Source organism: Schistocerca piceifrons, chromosome X (genome assembly GCF_021461385.2).
Source record: "Schistocerca piceifrons isolate TAMUIC-IGC-003096 chromosome X, iqSchPice1.1, whole genome shotgun sequence".
Lineage (NCBI taxonomy): Eukaryota > Metazoa > Arthropoda > Insecta > Orthoptera > Acrididae > Schistocerca > Schistocerca piceifrons.
In genome coordinates, this window is record NC_060149.1 from 705506017 (window position 1) to 705525242 (window position 19226).

Sequence of the window (19226 nt, forward strand, 5' to 3'; positions counted from 1 at the left end):
ATTCCTGTGTTGATCAAACCTACTGATAGCAAATCTAGCAGCATGCCTTTGAACTGCTTTGAGCTCTTCCTGTAATTTGACCTGTTTATGATTTCAAACACTAGAGAAGTGCTCAAGAATGGGATGCACAAGTGGTCTGTGCATGGTCTCCTTTACACATGAATTACGCTTCCCTAGAACTCTCCCAATAAGTCAAAGTTGACCATTTGTCATTTCCATTTCATATCACTTTCTGGTGTTATGCCTAGACATTTAATCAACGTGGCTGTGCCAAGAAACACACACTAATAATGTATTTGAACATTACAGGATTTCTTTTGCCTCTACTCATCTGCATTAACATCAAGTAGAAATGCTCTCTAAAGTCAATCTGTACCGACCTACAGTCACACAATGCAGATACTTTCCAGTGCACTACAGTATAATCAGCAAACAGGAGGGGATTGCTGCTCACTCTGTCTGTCAGAGAACAAGAGCAGTCCTTTCATACTTTCCTGGGGCATGTTTGATGTACCCTTGTCTCTGATGAACACTCATCATCTAGGACAATGTACTGGATTCTATTACTTAACAAATCTACGAGAAGTTATTCCGTGTGCTCAGATCTTCATTGACAGTCTACCATAGGACACTGTGTCAAACTTTTTCAGAAATTAACTAATATAGAGTTAGCCTGTTGCCATTCACATGTGACTGACAAAATACTGAGTGATAAAAATGGCAAGTTGAATTTTGCAAGAGTGATGCTTTCTAAATTCATGTTGATTTGTGGACAGAAACTTTTCTACTGCAAAGAAATTTATTATATTTGAACTCATAATATTCTCTAGAATTTTGTAGCAGATCACTGTGGGTCCATTCTTTTACCCTTCTTATACAGGAGTCAAGTCTCTTTTTTTTTTTTTTTTTTTAGTGCTGGCGGGCAAATGATTTGTCCTAAATGTAAGCTAAGTATGGAGTCAATGCCAAAGAGAGTATTCTCTGTAAAACCAAACTAGGATTCCGTTTGGACCTGGAAAGTTATTTGTTCTCAACTCTCATCACTTAAAACTGTGTGCTCAGACTCCTGGGTATATAGCCATGAAAATTCACAACACAAAAAAAGGGTGTGACGTAACGAATATGAAGATAAATATTTTAAAAAGCAAGTTACGTGATTTTCTAATTGAATGATGCTACTGCTATGTGGACGATTATATGAATGTCGAGGTGATCCTTTGAGCTGGACCCCTAAAATGGAATAAAATTTATGATAGTTATAGTAGATGTAAATTTCAAGTTAGTAAACTCTCCACAAAGTATTATTGTAAGTGTGAGAAAGTTTTAAATAAGCAAATTGTAACCTTGACATGGCTCTTGTACATCAGACATATGTTCTGAAATTGTGTACATTATGAGATGAAAAAAACACATTTCACATTGATCTTTTTAAGGTCACATGAATTTCAGTTAACTTTTTCCTGTCAAGATTCTGCTTTCATTTTTGAACCTAGAGCATAACAACCTCTGTTTCCTAAGTGTCTTCTGTATTTTGTTTTGAAATCACAGTATATCTTTTCCATCCTAAATACAGTTACTTGGGACGTAATTCTCCAGAGTATGACTTACAATCAGTTTACACTTTACCCATAATTCCCTTATGCCATCATACTGGAACCAAATGATGCCCATTCATTTTCTAAGTAGGATGCCAAAAATTGCTTATCATCTGTTTCCAGCATGAAACTATTCTAGCCTTCTTTATCAATTTCTAAACTTCAGAAACCATTGTTTCTATGATTATGTCATGATCGCTAAATCCTGTCTTTATACTGACACTGTCGATAAGGGCAGGACTGTTTGCAGCTATAAGGTCGTGTAGATTGTCAAACTAGCACCTCAGGACAGTTTGGAAAATGTGTTGCCAGCCGGAGTGGCCGTGCGGTTCTAGGCGCTACAGTCTGGAGCCGAGCGACCGGTACAGTCGCAGGTTCGAATCCTGCCTCGGGCATGGATGTGTGTGATGTCCTTAGGTTAGTTAGGTTTAAGTAGTTCTAAGTTCTAGGTGACTGATGACCTCAGAATTTAAGTCGCATAGTGCTCAGAGCCATTTGAACCATTTGAAAATGTGTTGAGAACTGTTATTGGGTGATCTGGGTACTCCCACACTTGCAGACTTTATTTTAATGACACTACAATTGTTAAGGTGGAACTGGGTGGCCAGTAGGTAGTAACTTTATCTGATAGTAACTTTATGTGCCATAGGGTGGTTAGGCGTGTCCTGATAACTTTGCAGTCAGCTTCAGTTTTGACCTCAACAGACACAATATTTTTATCACTTGTAATAAATGCTCCCCATCCTGTGGCATCTAACCCATCTTTTTCATATATGATCCATGTCTTGTTAAGGTTTTGGAGCTTTCTACTTCAGGTTTCATCAAGCTTTCAGTTCTGAGTTTATTTTGAATGTGACAGCTTTGCTGGAGGCCACCTAATTCAGGGATTATGTTAGGACTGCTTCGACAATTTATTCTTAAAATATTGACATTCAAAGTGTCTTTAATTTGCACTACCAAATTTGTTAAAATTACAAACATTATGTACCAGAAAACACAGATTGTCACTGATACTAGTTCATTGCATACTGGCAGAAAAATAAATTTGAGTACAGGTGCTTATGTTCACACAAATGAGACTCATCCCAAAACTTTTGTCAAGCAAGAATGTTTGCATTGAGCTGGGACAAATGATTATGTACATATTAGACACCAAAGAAGTGTCCCCATGTGAGCTGGGACAAATAATTATGTACATATTAGATACCAAAGAAGACTCCCCATGTTCAAAGACTGTTGATTTATCTCTCAGAAATAGTCTACCACTTCATGGTACATCCTCTGTCTCTGTATAACCACCATAACCTCTTCAGCTTTCACTCAACCCTGTATACTTGCAAATTATTTCCACATACAATGACCAGTTAATCAACAATTTCCTTAACCAGTAACTCTTTCAATGCGAAAACTAAACTATAGCATGATCTATTTGGGTAGATAAAAAGGTCACACACACAAGTTACTCAGAACTGTGGTCAGGGGAAACTTACCAGACGGGATGAGAAGGAAAGACTGTTTGTTGGGGACTGCACCGGATGAAATTTAAACACCTCAGACCTTAAAGGTGGAAGACAGGGTAATATGAAAGACAGAGATTACTGCAAGGACATCATGCATGAGTTAATAAATGTGAAAAGCTAAGTGCAAGGTGCAAGGGGGATGGTGAAAAATAGACACGTCAGATAGTGAAAGATGTAGAAAACAAAAATAAAGTGGAGAAGGGAGTAGTTACTGAGAAGAAATGCTGAGATGGAAGAAATTGATGTAAATTTCTTTGTTAGAAATTATTGTACGACTTTCACATTACTAAACAATGCCATGATGGGTGAATACAGTGGTGTATCTCGTTGCAATTTCATGGTATATGAAACGTGAAAGAATTACCACTATATATATATAATGATTCAGACTTCATGGCAGCCTTCATTACATTTCATAATGTATCTGAAATGCAATTAACTGTGTGTAATGATAAAAATTTTCAATTTGTAATGAGACTAACAAGAATTTTTGTGAGTATTTGTAGTCAGAATAACTTAATAGTCAATCATTGTACTAAGAGACTAACCTCTAATTTTTTTCCCAGTGTATGCTGATTTTGTTCCTACTGGATTATGGAGCACTGTTCAAAAGTGCTGGTAATTTTTTACTGATCACTTTCACTCATCATGAATGAGCACCAGATATTTGATATTGCTCTACTTCAAATAGATATGAATTTCAAAATTTAAACACAAATTAAAGAAAGAAAGAAATATAACAGCTTCTTAGTTGCTCCTGGGGAAAAGGTTGTTGTGTAACGTAATATGCAAGTATTAGTAATTCTTAAGGGAAAAATTTATTACAACTATATGAACAGTTACTAGCACTTCTGAACAGTGCTCCATGAACTATTAGGAATGAGATCAAGAAACAATGAAAAAATTTAGAGATTAATATCTTAATGGAATGAGTGACTTTTAAACTATTCTGACTACAAATCCTCACCAAAATTCTTGTTAGTCCCATTACAATTTGAAATTTTTTATTTTTACACACTGTTAATTGCATTTCAGATAAAATTATGAAATGTAATAAGGGCTGCCATGAAGACAAAACCACTATCTATATATGTTGTGGGAATACTTTCACATTTTACATACCACAAAAACGCAATGAGATACACTACTGCACACACCCATGATGGCAGTGTTTAATAATGTGAAACTCATAGTATAGTTTAGTTTTTGCATTTAAACAGATACTGATGAAGGAAATTGTTGGTTAACTATTCATTGTATGTGGAAAGGATTTGCCAGTATACAAGGTCAAGCGAAAGTTGAAGAGCTTGTAAGGTTGTGATGCTTATACAGAGACAGAGGATGTACCATGAAGTGGTAGGCTATTTCTAAGAGAGGACTCAACAGTCTTTGAACATGGAGGATCTTCTGCACTGTCTAATACGTACACAATCATCTGTCTCAGCTCAGTGCAAAAGTTCTTGCTTGGCAGAAGTTTTGGGGCGAGTCTCTCATTTGTGTAAACATTAGCAGCCATACTCACATTTGCTTTCTATCAGTGTGCAGTGAACTGGTATCAGAGAAATTCTCTGTGTTTTCTGGTACCTAATGTTTCTGATTTTAACAAGTCTGGTAGTGCAAATTAAAGACACTTTGAATGTCAATATTTTAACAATAAATTTTCACAGCAGTCCTAACATACTCCCTGAATTAGATGGCCTCCAGCAAAGCTGTCACATTCAAAATAAACTCAGAACTGAGAGCTTGATGAAACCTGAAGTAGAAAGCTCCGAAACCTTAACAAGACATGGATCATATATGAAAAAGACAGGTTAAATGCCACAGGATGGGGCGTATTCATAACAATTGACAAAAATATTGTGTCTATTGAGGTCAAAATTGAAGGTGACTGCAAAGTTATCATGTCACGACTGACCACCCTACGTGAAATTAAGTTACTACCAGATGTTTCTACTGGCCACCCAGTTCTACCCAAACAGAGGCCTGCAACTCAAATCTCACTCGGCAAATACCTTAAGGAGATCATTTCAATTTAACAATATGATTATTATGGCTCTGGAGCCTAACCATCACTTGCCACACAGCCGCACCTTAACATATATAACAGCAATGAAAACTACAAGAAATTCACACAAGTCAGACATCTGCTTCTGGCTTTGCTGCCCATGATGTGATATTCTTAATGCATTCCATGTGCGCTGCCACAAAAAAATCGTATGCAATCACATATAGAAAATTAAAATGTGATATCCTATGAAAGAACGGTTCAGATATTCCAAGGCAGGATATAAGAAATGAGCTGACATTAGACTGTAATGTCCAGGAATTAAGTCGCAGACTTACAGTACTGTAAGACAAACACACCCCTAAATTTTCAGTCAAAGTAAAGGGTTCTCCTGCTACACGGCTGAGAACAAAACTCTAACAAATAAAGAATATACAAGACGCTCCACAAAAAAATATATAAATAAATAAATAAATAAATAAATAAAAAGTCCAACACCCGAACTTTGTGAAGTATACAGGAACACGCCCCTTGCACATAACAATTGTAGTTGTAAAAAGTAGAAGACAGCAATGAAGTGGAGCATTTGCAGTCACCCAAACACACACTGACATGCAAAAGAAGATTCAACATAAGCACATAAATTACATATCAACACACAACATAAGCTTGGTACTTTAGACCAGAAACTCAAGAATTTCACAGATGAATTAAATAAACAAAAAAATTTAACAGCAGGGCTCCAAGAAATGAGAAACACAATACAGGCCCCTTCAAGTCATAAGGGTAGAGAATTTAAAATGGGAAACTAGGACAGAGCATTAAGAAGCAGTATGACCAATTTCGAACATGATTTATAGTGAACATAAACATAATAGATTCAAAATCACCCAGAATTGTAAACTCTGACTTTTAAAACAATGAATAAAAGCTTCACAATTATAAAAGCTCATGCTCCTACAAATGAACAAAATTGTCTAACAAAAAATTTTGGGATCTTCTCAAACAAACTGTGAACAGAATAAGTAAAAGGAATGTAAAAATCTTATTGGGAGACTTCAACACCCAGCTAGGAAAACAAAGGAAATATAAAGATATATTTGAAAAAATGGATTCCACATAACTTTCCAAACAAGAATGGTCAAAAACTTGTAGAACTCTGCAGAGAACATAACCTTACATCCAGAACAACACACTTCAAGACAATTATTATCACGAAACCAATTCCAGGAACTACCATAAAATCTTTGGGAAACTACTACAACAGTATGAGCCCCTTACATTAATACTGGAAGATGAAGATGGAAGAATGGCACACAGTAAAAAATAAAAATAATTCTGAAATCATAGCAAAAGCATTCAAAAATTGCTGAATTGTGAAGGATCCAAAGAACTCTTACAAATCAATGAAAAAATCCCAATTAAAACTGGACCGAACAAATCAGATTCCCCAACTTTCCAGGGGGGGGAGAGGAAGAGGAGGAGGCGGAGGAGGGGGGGGGGGATGTGGAGAAGATCAGGTTTTTGTTGAAATGTGGAAATATTAATGTGACATAGTGAATACCTCCTCTATCATCCATCCACTATGCATGAAGCGGGATAAGAGTGATCCGTACAACTACAGACAGCAGAGGAATCTCTCTCCTGCACTGCATATACAAGGTTTTATCCAAGATCCTAAGGAGCAACTAGAACAGGAATTAAGGTAATACCAGGGAGGATTCGGACCATAGAGAAGCTGTGCAGAGCAGATCATTAGTTTAAAACTAATTATGACATACTAAAGGAAATGGAACAAAGTTGTAGATTTTAAGAAGGCATGTGACTGTTCCTGTACACCATCAGTACTAAAAATTTTAAGAACTCTACGGTTCCATCCAAAACTAATGAGAATAATAGGACTTCCTCTTACCAACACCAAATCAAAAGTGACATTTAGAAGAGAAATTTCTGAACCATTCATTATAAAAACAGGCCTAAGACTAGACGGCTGTCTATCACCATTACTGTTCAACTGTGCACTGGAATACATAATGAGAGAATGATACAAGAATAACCCACAGACCATAAGAATTGAAGGTGCTGAAAATGACAAAAGTTTGAACTGCTTGGGACTTGATGATGTTGATCTTGTTCTCCTAGCTGACAACATTAAAGAAACCAGGAAACAAGTTAAATCACTACAAGAAATAGCACAGAAAATTTGCCTCAGAATATCATTAAAAAAAGAGGTTATGCTAACTGCCTGACCACTTGCAAACAAAATTGAAATAGGAGTACAGAACATAAAAATTGTTGCCAAATATTTAGGTGAAAGCATAACTTACAATTTAAAGGAAAAAACATCAAAGCAAAATAAAATTAAAAATTGAAGAAATCAAATTACATTACCAAAAACATATACAACAAAATCTATCCATATATGCAAAATTAAAACAATATAAAAAAGTTACACAACCAGAAATAACTTACACAGCTGAAATCATCATCAAAACAACTAATACAGCAGAAATTGACAAAAGACTAAAGATAGAAAGAAGTATAATTAGGATGTGCATAAATAAACAATATAAAGTAAATCGGCATGGCAGAACAGCTTCAAATGGAACAATGTACAAGAAAATAAAACCAGTAATGAACACAATCAGGAAGAAACATATTTCATTCTTTGGACATGTGATGAGAACACCAGAAAACAGAATTAGTAAGGGAATAACAGAAAAAAAATGTGGAAAAGTAAGAGCTACATTAAATGGATCACAGAAATTAAAGAAGATATAAGAGAACTCCAAATTACAGTAGATTACCTGAAAAGCAAAAGAGAGAAAACCAGAGTACTGCAAGACACACAAACCAGACTGCAAAACAAAGATCAATAAAGGGGTTACAAGAAGAGTAACCTGAAACAAAGAAAATATCTGACAGAATGAAGATGTATTGGGCAGACAGAAGAGCCAAACCCCTTCATATAATAAAAAATTATAATAATCCTTGTATAACCAGTGTACTACTGAACTGTCTTATTTAATTATTATTGAACTGTATTGTATTACTAAATAGCAACAACTTGTATAAACTTTTGTATAACTGCCTAGAGTGGTCCAATGAAGGCCTTAAAATAAAACAATTAAACAAATACAGGAAGCTGCAGAAATAAGTGAAGCAAAATGTGGGCAATGCCAAAATCAGGTATGCCTGCTCTGTTGTATGCAGCAATTCGAATCGTGCAGCACCATGAGAATAACTGTGCAGCTTTGGGATAGAAAGGCAACATCTGATGCTATTTTTTTAAGCCTCTGCAGATATATTAAATAACTTTTTCTCAGCAATGATGAACTCTCATTTTGCTACAAGTTATCGGTTAAAGAAAGCACCTTCACAATAAATATATATTTCTAAAACATGTTTTTACATGCACAGTATGGGAAAACAATCACGAGAATCTGCTCTGATGCAGTACGTAATAATGGAGTGAGCATGTGAATGATTTAAAATGTTGCCAGTATTATTATTCCAGCTCTTACAGATACATTCAGTCTCTATCTCTTGTTGGTGGATATATCCTACAAAGTAAACACAAAACTTAATCCAACGAACAGCCAAGAATGATAATTCAAAATCACTGAGTAATTATAGGCCAATCAGCATGTTACCAACTGTACCTACAGCTTTGGAGTGCATTGTTCATGAACAGTTGATAGATTAACTTACAAAGATTAATATCATAGTACAGCAACTTGATTAATCAAAGTGACTGATGACATCAAACATGCCATGGACAGGTGTGAAGTGATTATTTTAACACTGCTTGTTTTCAGCAAGATTTCTGATACTGCTGATTTCAATATATTAATTAATGAAAATAAAACAGCTATTATTTTATTTAAAACAATTCTGACAGTCACCTTATATACAGGTATTGAGTCAACCGTGGGTCAGAGAAGGCATCATGGAAATATGCTCTCAGGATTCCCTCAGGGTTCAGACCTTAGTATATTGCTAATCTTGCTGTACAGCACTGATACTTCATACACTATGTTATCAAAAGTAACACACCCAAAAGCATACATTTTTCATATTAGGTGCATTGTGCTGCCACCTACTGCAAGGTACTCCATATCAGTGACCATCATGAGAGAGATGAATAGGGTGCTCCACAGAACAGAACTCACGGACTTAGAACGTGGTCAGGTGATTGGGTGTCACTTGTGTCATACGTCTGTACGCGAGATTTCACACTTCTAGACATCCCTAGGTCCACTGTTTCCAATATGATAGTGAAGTGGAAATGTGAAGGAATATGTAAAGCACAAAATTGTACAGGCCGACCTCGTCTGTTGACTGGCAGAAACCGCTGATAGCTGAAGAGGGTCATAATGTGTAATAGGAAGACATCTATCCAGACCATCACATGGGAATTCCAAACTACATCAGGATCCACTGCAAGTTCTATGACAGTACGACAGCAGGTGAGAAAACTTGGATTATACGGCCGAGCGATTGCTCATAAGCCACACATCATGCCGGTAAATGCCAAACAATGCCTCGCTTGGTGTAAGGAGTGTAAACATTGGACTATTGAACAGTGGAAAAACGTTGTGTGCAGTGACGAATCACGGTACACAATGTGGTGATCAGATAGCAGGCTGAGGGTATGGCAAATACCCGGTGAATTTCATCTGCCAGCATATGCCGTGCCAACAGTAAAATTTGGAGGCGATGGTGTTATGGTGTGGTCATGTTTTTCATGGAGGGGGGCTTGCACCCCTTGCTGTTTTGCACAGCACTATCACAGCACAGGCCTACATTGATGTTCTAAGCACCTTCTAGCTTCCCGCTATTGAAGAGGAATTCGGGGATGGTGATTTCATCTTTCAACATGATCAAGCACCTGTTCATAATGCACGGCCTGTGGCAGAGTAGTTACATGACAATAACATCCCTGTAATGGACTGGCCTGTACAGAGGCCTGACCTGAATCCTATAGAACACCTTTGGGATGTTTTGGAACGTCAACTTCGTGCCAGGCCTCACCAACTGACATCGATACCTCTCCTCAGCATAGCCCTCCATGAAGAATGGGCTGCCATTCCCCAAGAAACCTTCCAGCACCTGATTGAATGTATGCCTGCGAGGGTGGAAGCTGTCATCAAGGCTAAGGGTGGGCCAACACCATATTGAATTCCAGCATTACCAATGGAGGGCACCTCCAACTTGTAAGTCATTTTCAGCCAGGTGTCCAGATACTTTTGATCACATAGTATATATACCACATATTTATAACTACCACACATAAGCTGATGATATACATTGGTATCTAACCAGTAGCTCTACGAACTTTGCTGCTCTCGTATCAGGTATCAATGATGATGACCTTAGTATCCACATGAAAAATATGTAGGGGATTCCGGCCCCCTCCCCCTCTCCCCAATCCCATCGCCAAAAAATTTTGAAACTAAAAGTCTGATTTAGACCTTTAAATGCTATATTTCATACACTTTCCGACCCTAAATCAAGGAGATATGTTTAAATGACCATACATTTATATTTATTTTCATATTAAATTTAATCAAAATTATCATTTTCAATAAAGAAACCTTCTTCAGCCTCAATGTCACTCCCACTTGCAACGAATGTGACGTGGGATTCTACAGCTGGTGATCCCCCTGCCACATCGATGTCTATAACTGACTGCTGCCCCCTACATACATTCATTTTTGTCTCATAGAAAGCATCTTAATTATTATTATTATTATTATTATTATTATTATTGCTGTTGTTGTTTCTGTTTTTTGTCACTGCCCTTTTCAGCAGCTCATGTAACTTGCTGAAGACAATTTTTCCCAATGTCAGACAATGAATACTGTTGTCACTGTTGTTGTTGCTGCAGTACTGTGAAATGCGAAACTTAATATTTTTATCTGTGCCATTGCTGTGGGTGTGAAGCAACATAGTATTTTATTTGCACAAAGTCATGCTTCTGTTTGATAATTTGATAACTACGACTCTGAACATGCCAAAGACACTCCTCTATCTCACAAAGAGTGACAATTAGTAAATTTTGCTTCTTGTCCAAGTACAGGAACACATGTAACAACAAGACACAATGCTACAGACAGAGCGAAAATGAACACTAGCGCTCCATAGCAGTATTTAGTGGTAGCAGGCTAGGAACAAGGTACCTTCATTCTGCACTGACACAGCTGTAAAACACTGATTTTCAAGATGTTGACAACATGTTGCGAACAGCATTGCAGACCATGTTTCAAACTCAGTGTACATGCACCTTTAGTAAGTCATGTGATGAAATCATTGATACACAGGTTTACTGCATACTCAGGAAGGAAATATTTATAAAACATTTCAGCAGCATCTGACTAACAAAATTTAAACAGTACCTTTTTCTTTTTAAACATCAGATTGTAAAATGTCTATTTTTGTAATCTTTTAGTAGCTTCCTGGAACTCTGTAATTAAGGAGATAAATCCATGCTGTCTGATCTATCACACAAAACAGCAGTTCTAATCAGTTACATGTCCACCTCTGGTGTGTACCTGTATGAATTTACACTGAGATCCTACCATGTCTTCTTGGTGCTTCACCTCTTTTGTCAGACAGTGTATTTCCAGTCAAAATAAAATAAAAATTGAGTATCCCAGTCTTCAGTCTTGCCAAATCTTTACTACAGTGATTTAATCCAACACACCACAAATAGTAAAAATGGTGAAAACTCCAAATGACTTGAGCTAGTCATAAATGCTTGCATAAAAAAATGTTTATAAGATTCAGTTGTTTGATCACATCAGTCCTTTCTACACTCAATGAGGATGGATGTGACTGGACACCCAATGTGATTTTCACAGCTCTCTGTAAGTCCGCCTTTTTAGAGATGGTTGTGGGACTCGGCTGTTCGATAAAGGATGTCAAATTAAACACATTTAGTTGTCAAGTTCAAACCTTATTTTATTTGGCAACCAGTTTCAGCATTTTACTACACCATCTTGAGACCCCTGACCCATGTGCAGAAGGAATTTACCTGAGTTGTGATCAAAACAGGGGCCAGCAATACTGGTCAGCAGGTGATGGTTGAAGTGATCACTATAGCAAAAATATACTAATACGAGTATTGCTGGCCCCTGTTTTGATCACAACTCAGGTAAATTCTTTCTACACGTCAGTCGGGGGTCTCAAGATGGTGTAGTAAAATGCCAAATAAAATAAGGTTGGAAACTTGACAGCTGAAATGCGATTTTCGCACACTCTGTTTTCTTCATCTATTTCTTAGTCACTGTTGTTCACAACACCTCTCCTCATGTACCAAATACCGATCATGATTCCCATGCATCAGATACATAAAGCATCTGGGCTGTAACTATGTACAACTTTAAATTTTTCTCCATCTCCTTCTCCATTTCAGCCATTCAACTGAAACAACCAGTGTCTTATTCTAAACTACTTGACATGCAAGATAAAATTATATCTTCATCTTTGATCATAACTGTAGCTTCCCTCTCAGCCTATCCCAGCTGTTTTGCTTCTGCCCAACAGTGAGCCATTAGCCCTGTCACACTGTCAATACTATATATTCTTTCCTCTTCTCTATCTATTTCTGTTTTCTTTCTTCTGTTATCATCTGCTAACCTTGCCCTATAAAATCTCACTCTTCGACAGACCAATCAATTTCTACACATTTGACTCCTTCTGTGCTGCTGTCATTAATTTCAGTTAGATGTCATTACATTAGACAAGAAAATCTACATTCACATGATTCACAATTAAGTGCCTGGCAGAGAGTCACACACACACACACACACACACACACACACACACACACACACACACACACACACACGTGTGCGCACTTGTGCATGCAAACATACCATCTGCATCACTGCAAGGAACTGGTAATGGATAAGTGCTTCCTTCCCTCTGTCTTGCTATTAACAGTTGTTGAAACTTCGCACAGTCATCATCACTCAGGTTTAGTTCTTTATTGTGAAGCTTTTTCAGATGCTCATACAAAGCATCAAGAAGCAAATTATTTGGCCCATCTTCTGGAAGAGTAGATGATGATGAAGAGTTCCTTTTCTCCATGTAAGCATTACCACTGAGATCTGCAAGACACACTTAAAATTAAGATTGAATGTGGAAAAAAATATTTGGGAACAACAGGCCCTTAAGCTAAATTTCTCTGACAAAAAAAAAGAAAAAGGAAAAAAACCATGTAAGTAGTCAACCAAGAGCTAACCAATTGTAAACCATGAGACAGCTGAAGTACTTTGAAACATTACAAAATGTAGGAAAAAATACAAATATATACATTTAAGTATGCAGTAAGAATATAGTCACACGAGGATATGACCCCATTCCTTCCACATGGTAGTCCAGTGCTTTTGTCATGACTCCTACTTGCTCCTTATCACCAGCTGAAACTACCTTTCTTCATTCATAAGATGAACTTCTCATAACAGCAAATGAAAATATTGAACTTAACTTCATAAACTCAAGCCTACTTCATTACAAGTACTAACAGACACTGTCGTTTTCAATCATATGAAATGTACTCTGACCACTCATTTCCCTCCTACTCTCCAAATATTTATTTTCATTGTTCACATACTCAAACACATTATGCACTATCCTGCTCTCTTGCTGCGTCTATAAGATAGTATTCCAGATTTACTCTTCTTACAGTGTGAAGTCACCTACATGAACCTCACATTACCTTCCTGTATAATATGTCCCAAACAACAGTGATCTGTCTGCAACTAAATAATTACACTACTATGTCACTTTTATATTATTCCATCCTTATAAGTTGTAGAAAAACAGTTTTGCTTTCATGATGGTGAAATGTAGGCATTGTAACTGCAGTTTCTTTAAGTGTCCAAGAAGATATGACTCTATGCAGCCTCACATCATTGCTTTGGTTTACCAATCTGGCACACACAAGTATCGGTAAAAAGTTAACTCATCATTGTCTATTTGACATAACGAAGTTCACAGTTCATTTACTTTTAACCCTTCCAAGTAGTCTTAGGCCTGTAACTCTATGGAAAACATTAGGCAAGGGGTGCACAAACCGCAGCCCATGGGTCGCATGTGGCTCACCACTGATCTGACAGTGGCCCAGTTCTCATAGTTTGTTCTTGTAATTTTTTCTTACCTTTCATTCTCTCCTGGACAGGAGAGGGTGGGCCTTTGCAGACCTTAGTTCTTTTGAGCCACATCATCCTAGCTGGCATTGGGGCAAGGGGAACCCAATTCAGAATAATTTGTCTCACAGCACATTATTTTTGAACATGTGCCTATACAAAACAAATGCTGCAAACATGTGTCTCCCATTCATTTCACATGAAATCTCCACTTCTGGTTGTATATATATATCATCAAAATTCTGAGCTGGTTGGGGGACCATGCTCATAACGATCCAAACATTCTGAATAGGGAAGAGATCTGGTGACCTTGCTGGTCAAGGTAGGGTTCGGCAAGCACAAAGACAAGCAGTAGAAATTCTTGCTCTGTTTTGGCAGCCATTATCTAGCTGAAATGTAAGCTCAGAGTGGCTTGTCATGAAGGGCAACAAAATGGGGCATAGAATTTTCTCAATGTAACGCTGGGTTGTAAGGGTGCCATGGATGACAACCAAAGGGATCCTTCTATGAAAACGAAATGGCACCCCAGATCATCACTCCTGGCTGTCTTGTCCGGGGCATCTCCAGACATATCGTTGCTGGTTATTGGGACTTGCAGCCTTGAGTCCAGGACACACACTGAGAAATACAGAAACCTGGTACCTTGCAGGAATCAGCAAGAGGCCACTGGTGAGAGCTGGCCAAGGCATGTGCTGGCTGCTTGCAGTCAATCACTTGAACTCTCATCGATGTGCCATAGGAAAAGACTGTGCCACAACAAGAAGTTAGACTTCATTGTAGGCAACTGTTTGTCGAGTGTTAATTTCTCCCATTTTAAAGCTCCCAGGAGCTTGCTGGAGCCTGTACCTCGGGACTGTGTTTAGTTGGAACCACTGAAGAGGCAAAGTTAGTTTCTGGTTATCCCTATTGTAACCAATAGTTTTTCGCAAGTTAATAAAGAGGCTGTCTGTAAAATCTACCACAACTCTCCTCAATTAGTAACAAAAAGCAGGATTTTTCAATATAAATATTAATGTCAGCCCTGTTGAGAAACAGCTGAAATCACTAAAACTGAACAAGAGCCCAGGGTCAATGGAATCCCTATCAGATTCAATACAGAATTTGCAACCAGGTTATCCCCTCTTTTAACCATAATATATGTGGGTCCCAAGAGACATGGGGGAGGGGAGGGTGGGGAGGGGGGAGATTAAAACAACAGACGAACTAGTTGAAAGAAAGCACTAGTTCATGATCATTGGCTTCCACATTCCTCTGCGGCAGAATCTAAGAACATATTCTCAAACACAATCACTTATCTTGAACAGAATGACATCTTCCATGCACACATTCGAAAAATGTCGCTCATATAAAATGTAACTCACATTTTTATTACACAACATCCTCAATGATATGGATCATGTCAGTCAAGTAGATGCAGTATTTCTACAGTTTAAGGATTTAACTCAGTGCCATATCAATGCTTAATAAAGAAAGGACAATGCCTGACTCCAAATGTCCACTGTGTGCAGTTCTCTTTGCAGAGTTCACTTGGTTACTGATTGAGATGGTCCTGCATTCACTAACAGCAGCAATTTCTGTCTGGTTTGAAACTGAGCACTGTCAGAGATCAGTGTCAACTTCTCTTATAAAAGGGAGCTTTGTCCACTAGCAGGAAGAAGATCCCAGCAGAGGGGTCAAAATGTTGATTGTTTGAAGAAATATGTTGCGGCCTAAAAAACCAGATGATTTTAACATCACAGACAATGGCCATGAAAGCCTTGGTTTGAAACTGATTTGTCATTGACAGGGCATGATACCCATTGGCTACAATCTTTTTTATGTCCACTGTTCTATATACTATGATCAGTAAACACACCATGAACAATAACAAGTGGCTATGTACACCCTTGGGATACACATAAAATTAGTTTCACTTCTGATGATTGAACCCCATTACAAATTCATTCAGTTCTATCTGTTTCAAAGTCTTCAATCCAGTCAGAAAACTGGTCTGATATTCTATTAGCGTATACATTTTTCATCAGACAACAGTGAGTATCTCTGCTGAATGCTTTTGGAAGTCTAGTTACATGGTATCAATCTACCTTTTCGATTTCAAAGATGAAGAGAGTAAGCCGAATTACACAAGATGATTGCAGAATCCAAGTTGCTTCCTCCTGAGGAGATTTTCATTCTCTGAGAATGTCATTAGACCCTGTAGAGAAGTTTGGTATTTGATCCCAAATGTTGGTGAACAGTCCACCAATCATAAACTGTATTTCACCACCACCCCATTGTTTACCAAATACTGATGAAAAACTTTCTTTTGCCACTTGCATTCCAAAAGTGATTTCTAAGCAGATAATAGTAACAGTGACTTCAACTAAAAATTATGAACAGTCACCTACTACTGCTGTTGTATCGAACAAAATGTATCAACAAGAATACCACACATTCAGAAGCATCACTAGTTTCACCAAAATTACAAAACTGGAACTAGAATGAGACTTTCACTCTGCAGCGGAGTGTGTGCTGATATGAAACTTCCTGGCAGATTAAAACTGTGTGCCCGACCGAGACTCGAACTCGGGACCTTTGCCTTTCGCGGGCAAGTGCTCTACCAACTGAGCTACCGAAGCACGACTCACGCCCGGTACTCACAGCTTTACTTCTGCCAGTTGGTAGAGCACTAGCCCGCGAAAGGCGAAGGCCCGGAGTTCGAGTCTCGGTCGGGCACACAGTTTTAATCTGCCAGGAAGATTCAAAACTGCAACTGTCAAGTGTACCATTTGATTGGAAAATAATTACTTTACCAGTACTGGTGCTCTTACCTTGTATAAATGTAGACAGCAATAATTCAGCCTGCTGACATTTTGGCAATACATGCATCAGGTTAAATGGAAATGGTATGTGGTTTATTCTCTCTTCAAAAAATGTTGCTGCTTGTATTTCAGAACTAGAATAAAAAAACTGCTATAAATCACATGGAAAATGTAACTAAGCAACATTTTGTAATCTATATAAATTTATATCAATATGCAAAACATTTCTAATTAATTTAAGTATTACTGATTCTCATGATTTATTGTACATTGTAAGCACCAATATTTTCATTCATGTGAAAAGTCTCTGTCTTTGAACTTTTGTACATACTAAAGGGTCACAGACCATGATTCATTCATAAATTTGAGTCAAAGGAGAAGCAATATTCCTGAATATGTTGTTGTTGTTGTGGTCTTCAGTCCTGAGATTGGTTTGATGCAGCTCTCCATCCTACTCTATCCTGTGCAAGCTTCTTCATCTCCCAGTACTTACTGCAACCTACATCCTTCTGAATCTGCTTAGTGTATTCATCTCTTGGTCACCCTCTATGATTTTTAGCCTCCACGCTGCCTTCCAATGCTAAATATGTGATCCCCTGATGCCTCAGAACATGTCCTACCAACCGGTCCCTTCTTCTTGTCAAGTTGTGCCACAAACTCCTCTTCTCCCCAGTTCTATTCAATACCTCCTCATTAGTTATGTGATCTACCCATCTAATCTTCAGCATTCTTCTGTAGCACCACATTTCGAAAGCTTCTATTCTCTTCTTGTCCAACCTATTTATCGTCCATGTTTCACTTCCATACATGGCTACACTCCATACAAATACTTTCAGAAATGACTTACTGACACTTAAATCTATACTCGATGTTAACAAATTTCTCTTCTTCAGAAACACTTTCCTTGCCATTGCCAGTCTACATTTTATATCCTTTCTACTTCGACCATTGTCAGTTATTTTGCTCCCCAAACAACAAAACTCTTTTACTACTTTAAGTGCCTCATTTCCTAATCTAATTCCCTCAGGATCACCTGAGTTAACTCGACTACATTCCATTATCATCATTTTGCTTTTGTTGATGTTCATCTTATATCCTCCTTTCAAGACACTGTCCATTCAGTTCAACAGCTCTTCCAGGTCCTTCGCTGCCTCTGACAAAAATACAATGTCATCGGCAAACCTCAAAGTTTTTATTTATTCTCCATGGATTATAATACCTACTGCGAATTTTTCTTTTGTTTCCTTTACTGTTTGCTCAATATACAGATTGAATAACATCGGGGAGAGGCTACAACCCTGTCTCACTTCCTTCCCAACCACTGCTTCCCTTTCATGTCCCTCGACTCTTATAACTGCCATCTGGTTTCTGTACAAACTGTAAATAGCCTTTTGCTCCCTATATTTTACCCCCTGCCACCTTTAAAATTTGAAAGAGAGTATTCCAGTCAACATTGTCTAAAGCTCTCTCTAAGTCTACAAACGCTAGAAACATAAGTTTGCCTTTCCTTAATCTTTCTTAAAAGATAAGTTGTAGGGTCAGTATTGCCTCACGTGTTCCAACATTTCTACGGAATCCAAACTGATCTTCCCTGAGGTCGGCTTCTACCAGTTTTTCCATTCGTCTGTAAAGAATTCACGTTAGTATTTTGCAGCTGTGACTTATTAAACTGATAGTTCGGTAATTTTCACATCTGTCAACACCTGCCTTCTTTGGGATTGGAATTATTATATTCTTCTTGAAGCCTGAGGGTATTTCCCCTGTCTCATACATCTTGCTCACCAGATGGTAGAGTTTTGTCAGGACTGGCTCTCCCAAGGCCGTCAGTAGTTCTAATGGAATGTTGTCTACTCCCGGGGCCTTGTTTCAACTCAGGTCTTTCAGTGCTCTGTCAAACTCTTCATGCAGCATCGTATCTCCCAGTTCACATTCATCTACATCCTCTTCCATTTCCACAATATTGTCCTCAATTACATCACCCTTGTATAGACGCTCTATATACTCCTTCCACCTTTCTGCTTTCCCTTCTTTGCTTAGAACTGGGTTTCCATCTGAGATCTTGATATTCATACAAGTGGCTCTCTTTTCTCCAAAGGTCTCTCTAATTTTCCTGTAGGCAGTATCTATCTTGCCCCTAGTGAGATAAGCCT

At 37.9% G+C, this 19226-nt stretch overlaps 1 protein-coding gene across 1 annotated transcript in view; it reads right to left on the reverse strand.

Moving 5' to 3' along the window:
• LOC124722628 (KICSTOR complex protein SZT2-like) overlaps positions 1-19226 on the reverse strand; it is a 727281-nt gene that overhangs the window by 298268 nt on the left and 409787 nt on the right. Inside the window, exons 21-22 of the mRNA XM_047247762.1 lie at positions 17086-17210; positions 13001-13234 (exon numbers count right to left, since the gene is read on the reverse strand). Of these exons, the coding sequence (XP_047103718.1) occupies positions 13001-13234; positions 17086-17210 (359 nt within the window). The remainder of the gene's footprint in view (positions 1-13000; positions 13235-17085; positions 17211-19226) is intronic.